We start from the raw sequence: 6090 nt of genomic DNA, 5'->3' as shown, positions 1-6090 counted from the left end.
GTCTAGTTTTAGTCTTCGGCATGTGGAAAGCCAGTTTTTCCAGCACCATTTATTAAAGAGGCTATCTTCCTTCCATTGAACATGCTTGGTCCCTTTGGTGACAATAAGGTGACTGAGCGTGTTTGTAGTTGTATCTGTATCTTCTAATCTGTTCCATTGATCTTTAGGTTTGTTTTTGTGCCAGTACCATGCTGATTTTAGCACAGTGGCTTTGTAATATAATTTTAAGTCAGGAATTGTGATGCCTCCTGCCTTTCCTTTGTTTCCCAAGATTGCTTTTGCTATTCTAGAGGCCTCTTTTCTTGATTTTTTTTTTTTTTTCCTGTGGGGAATCATTTTTCTCAAAACCAGTGCTCATGTTCACAGTTATTTTACAGATGGCAACTTAATCTATTATGAAAAAGAGGGCCCCTCAATGATAAGTTTAACTCTGATCAATTTGTTGAATAGATGTCACTGTGTTATGTTTTGCTGCTATACATGCCTACAACTTGAGTGAGCACTATGGTTGGTTTTCTTAAAAAAGTTCATGAAGGGTTAAAATTTGGAGCTTTTGAGGCTTTTAAAATATGAGCTAGTGTTGTGTTTATTGATTGCATGTATTTGCACTGCTTTTACATAGTTGATGTTTTCAAGATTTGTAAGGAAGAGAGGTAACTTCTTTTAAGGGTTGGTGATGAAGGGAAGCCTCTTAAAGGAGGAAGAACTACAGTTAAGTCTTGGAAGGTAAAAATAATCTTATGCTGAGATGAGGAGAAGCATGTCACATGAGTAAAAGAGGTAGAACAAAGGCAAAGGACTGTGCAGGTCAGAGTGTCCATAGAGTTTGCTTTCTTTCCAGAATACCTTATAATCAGAACCTTTTCAAATATGTATGTGCTGTACCCATCTTCAGTTTAGAGACACTAATATAACATATTTGAAAGAGGAGTTGAGAGAGATAGTATATGGGAAAGATAGACTGAGGATTAGTAAGGAAGAGGTAAAGCTATATCTGTTCACAGATGATGTGACCTTGTGAGGAGAATATCTTAAGGAACCTGTAATAATTCTGTAGGTCTAAAACACAAGTTCAGCACATTGTAGGATCTAAGGCTAATACAGCAACCAACTGTATTTCTATATGCCCCCTGGTATGAACGATCTAGAAGTGAAGTTAGAAAGCCAATTTCACTGATACATAGTGTCAAAAAGAATAAAATATTTAAGGGAATAAATTTAATAAAAGGAATTCAGAAATGCACAAACTTAAAACTACAAAACACAGGTGAAAGAAATTAAAGAAGATGAAATAAATGGAGAGACAACTCATGATCGTAGGTTGAAAGATGTTACAGTAATACTGCTAAAAATCCTATACTCTATAGATGCATTGCAGTTCCTATCAGAATCTCAACTGTTTGACATTTGAACCTAAAATTCTTATGAAAAATGCAAAGAGCCCAAAGTGGCCAAAACATCTGGAAGAGGAAGAACAAAGCGAGAGAGCTCTCATTTGAAGATTTTACTTATTACAGAGCTAGAGTAATTATCAAGATAATGTCATATTGCTCTAAAGATAGATATCTACCTCAATGCAACAGAATTGAGAGTGGTGAAAAACCTCTCCATTTATGATGAATTGATCTTCTGCAGGGTTATCAAGGCAATTCAATAGGAAAAGATAGCAATCTTTTCAAGAGATAGTGCTGGCACAATTGGATATCCACAGGCAATAGAATGAAATGGAATCTCTATTTCACATTATATTTAAAAATTAACTCAAAATGAACCAAAGATCTAAACGTAATAACCAATACTGTAAAATTCCTAGGAGCAAACATAGTAATAAGTCTTTATAATCTTGAACTAGACAGTGATTTGTTAGATATGCTAACAGCATATGCAACTACAGAAAAACACACCAACACCAACTAAAACACCAGCTAAAGAAAAACAGATGCTAGATTTATTATTTATTTATTTATTTATTTATTTGGTCCTGGGATTGAACCCAGGATCTTCGCACCTAGTTATAGCCTCAGCACTTTAAAGAATGTTTAATTTTGAGAGCGTGTTCCCCTAAGTTAAATTACTCAGGCTGAGCTTGAATTTATGATTCTTCTGCCTCCGTCTTTCAAATTACAGGTGTGCACTACCACATGCAGCTGAATAAACTGGATTTTTATCAAATTTCAAACATTGTGCTTTAAAAAACTCCATTAAGTAAAAGGATAATGCACAGACTGGGAGAAGATGTTTGTACGAACTCTTAGAACTAAATGATAAAAAGGCTACCTAACTTTAAAATGGGAAGGATCTCAATAAACACACACATCTCTAAAGAAGATGTACAAATAGGCACTAGGTACATGCCAATGTGCTCAACACCATTAGTCATTAGTAAAATCAAAATCACAGTGCACTATCACTATATATGCTCTAGGATGTCTGTAATAAAAAACATGGACAATAATGGAGAAGGAATGTAAAATAGTGCAGCTACTTTGGAAAACTATTTGTCAGTTCCTTAAGCCATTAAACATATGACTCAAAAATTCCACTTTCACCCAGAATTACATTCTAGATACAGATTTAGACACCTAAAGTTGTATATAAATTTATTACTTATAGTGGCCAAAATGGAGACAATCTAAAGTTCATCAACTGATGAGTGGATGAAGAAAATGTGGTATTTCTATGTAATGAAATATTATTTGGTGATAAAATGAAATGAAGTTCTGATACGTGCTATAGCATGAAATTAACTTGAAAAAATTATGCCAAGTGAAAAAACCAGACACCAAATAACACATGTGATATGAATGTATTTGTGTGTAATACTCAGGACACACCAATCCCAAGAGACAGAAAGTAGATTGGTACTTCCAGGGACTAAGGGATGGTGCCAGCAGGGAGTGACTTCATGGATACAAGATTTCTTTTTTGAAATTATGGAAGTGTTCTGGAACTAGATAGTGGGAATAGTTGACATGGTGAATACACTAACAACCACTGACTCTTAGAGGAAATGAAAGGTCCAACCACATTCTTTACTGAAAAAATTCAAATGTCAATATGCTGCCCCAGGAAAAGATCTCTTTTGGTTGTTGTTTGTTTGGTTGCTGTCTCCCCTTTTAAAACCACATTAGCAAAATTGCTTCCTTTTCAGATTTTACTAAGCTGTATCTGTGTGTGTGTGTGTGCACATGTGTGTGTGTGACTGGTGGTTGAACTCACAACCTTGCCCCTGAGCTACTATATGTCATTAGTTCTGTGAGGTGATGGTATTACAAATACTGCTATTACAGAGCAGTGCTTCTGCATCCACACCTGATTCAAATTTAATTTGAAAAGTATATTTCAAATTATTTTAATGGACAGGGAATTTCATATGTTAACTCATTTCTAAATTACTTCATTTTGTGGACGTCTTGAGTCGTGTCTGGCATGCTATTTCAGTGTATTTATTCTGACATTATGAAATATTTCATTAAATAGGAAGATTGTAGCTCTATGGTGGTTTTAAAACAAGTGCCCTCTTTCATAAAGTAGAAGTGAGTACCCTATATTTCTAGTGTAGATAAATACTGTTTTGATACAGTGACCAAAACTGAGTTCAGAAGGGGTTGAATCTTGGGCATAATATGACTGAAACTCTTACCCATAAAACCCTCAAATTAAATTTTTTTTCAAGATGTCCGCATTCTCAGTTTCACTGTAATTTTGACAGAAATGTAAATGTGGTCCATATAATAAATATAACCCAACTCAACATTGTTTTGTTCTGCTTCATATATTGAGGTTCTGCCTAAGATATCATTAATATTTATGAAGTTTGTGATCTCATATGTGGAATCTGCAGTCAGACTCTTAGAACCAGAGAGTAGAATGGTGGTTGTCAAGGGCTGGAGGAAGGGCCAGGGACAGGAAGATGTCGGGGAAAGGAGGCAAATTTTTAGTTAAGCAGAACCCATTCAAGAGATTCATTGTACAAGGGTATGATGCCAGTTTTCAAGACTGAAAATTAATGGAGTAGATCTTAAGTGTTTTTCTCTTTAAGAACATGTGTGTGAGGTAAAATATGTTAATCAGCTTGATTTGACCACCCCACAATGCGTACATATACCAGAACATCATGTTATAGATCATAAATAAGCACAAATTTTTGTCAGTTAAAAAGTAAGTGAAAGGATAAAACATTTTATGCAGCTGGAATCCTGGAAATCTTTGTCAACACATTAAGTCTCCTATTTCATTTTGGTCTCACTCTCATTCCTCAAGGATGTTTTCACAGCCTTTTTCCCCCTGTAGAAATCTGACAGTGAAAGGGGAGACTTCTGGCTGAAAAAATATTTACTGACTTTAAGTAGTGTCTTTTTCCTGAGACTCTGTCTCTAAGACTGCCCTCACATTCATGAGGCTGTCTGGTATGATGCCCGGTATAAATATTTTAGTGGCTCTTCTCTAGTGGTATTTGGGTGGTGATCTTTATCCTTGTTTTAATCTCTTTTCCACACAAGACAGCTGAGGTACAACACCCTCATGTATGGGGCCTCATCAGAAGCTGGCTTAACTATGCCCTGTGTCATTAGATTGCCTCGCAGAATTTGTGGTGGTGCAACTGTAGCAGATGGGGCTGCTGCAAGGTTATGGGAGATATGTATTACAGGGTGTTGGATGGCAAAAGGTAGTGAAAGAATCAAATGAAAATATTATTGCATATTTAATATGTACAGATATTTCATGCCCACTAGACCCTGGTGTTCAGAAAGTCATGTTTCTATTCTGTTCTACTCATAGGTGATCATGGAGGAAGCACTTTACTGCCACCGAATGTCACAAATGAATTTCCAGAATATGGGACCATGGAGGAAGGCGGAGAAGGTCTAAGAACTTCTCTGGAGTTTGATGCGGAGTCTCTGCCATGCTGCCCACCGGGGGAGCAGGGCCTCCATCTTCTTGCTGGCCAAGACTCTGTGCTCCACAGTGTTACAGAAGGACCAAAAAATACCAGGGAGGCCCCCTCTCAAAGTCACCTCAAGGAACAAAGTTTACAACCCATTGACTCTTTGATTTCTGCTCTGAAAGCCACAGAAGCAAGAATAGCTTCAGAAACATTACAGGCTACGAAGGTACTGGATAAAGATGCTGTTTCTAGTTTTTCAGTTCAGCAGGTAGAAAAACAGCCAGACACTGCCGGTCGTAAAACACAGAGAGCCATCACACCGTTCCCTGCTGGCCAAGAAAAGCCACCAGATATACCTCTTGCAGCTGCAGAAACGACTGAGGAAAATTTTTATTGGAGCATCCAGAAGGATCTGACGGCACTGTTAACTGGAGACCCTCAGCCAGAGCGTTCCCAGCTTACTAATAATGGCAGAAAGGGGACTGTCTGTGTGCAGGAGCCAGCTTGTCCTGTACCCTCCCTGCAGAGCTCAGCGGGGACTTCTAATTCTGCAGGCAGCGTCTGGTTTGTGGGAGAGCAGAGATCTGATCTTGGGAGGGAGCATATGGGGGGATGTGATCGAGGTGGTTCCCTGGGACGCCCTGGCCGAGTCAAACATGTGGGATTTCAAGGGGTAGAGATATTCTGGGCAGGAGGAGAGAAGAGAAAGACCCAGCATTCTACTGCAGACTTGGCGACATCACTGGAAAGGACAGCCTTTGCAGACAGTGGAGAGTTTCCCCGGGCGGCAGGCCATCACATCTCAGCGGCTGGCGCCTGCAGTTCAGTGGGTCTAACGGAGAGTGTCTGCCCTGACACTTGGAACGCTTCTTCAGAGAGGCCCTGCCCTAGTTTATGGACATTTCCCCCTGTGCCTCTTGCTGAGAGTGGAGAGGATGAAGTCTTCTTGAAAGAAAACCAACATTTTGAGAAGAAACCTGAAAGAGACAATGAAAGGTGAGCTCCCAGAATAACCTGCCACTGGTGATGTCTGGAACATATTCTAGAAAACCATTGTTTTGTGTTTGATACGAAAAACTCAACTTACACAGCATTCTTTCCCTGTATTTTGCTTTTGGCGATTTCCGTTACCCATGATCAACAGAGGTTTGAGAATAAAATAAATGGAGAATTGGAGGATTAAGTAATGTATAAGTTTTAAA

The 6090-nt window shown here is 38.5% G+C and overlaps 1 protein-coding gene across 1 annotated transcript in view; it reads left to right on the top strand.

Annotated features, from left to right (window-relative positions):
• Psd3 (pleckstrin and Sec7 domain containing 3) overlaps window positions 1-6090 on the top strand; it is a 500607-nt gene that overhangs the window by 189699 nt on the left and 304818 nt on the right. Inside the window, exon 4 of the mRNA XM_005373608.2 lies at window positions 4783-5884. Coding sequence (XP_005373665.1) covers window positions 4783-5884 — 1102 coding nt within the window. The remainder of the gene's footprint in view (window positions 1-4782; window positions 5885-6090) is intronic.

This window comes from Chinchilla lanigera, unplaced genomic scaffold (genome assembly GCF_000276665.1).
Source record: "Chinchilla lanigera isolate Chin_1 unplaced genomic scaffold, ChiLan1.0 scaffold00002, whole genome shotgun sequence".
In the NCBI taxonomy this organism is placed as follows: Eukaryota; Metazoa; Chordata; class Mammalia; order Rodentia; family Chinchillidae; genus Chinchilla; species Chinchilla lanigera.
This window is presented reverse-complemented; position numbering and strand designations above follow the sequence as displayed.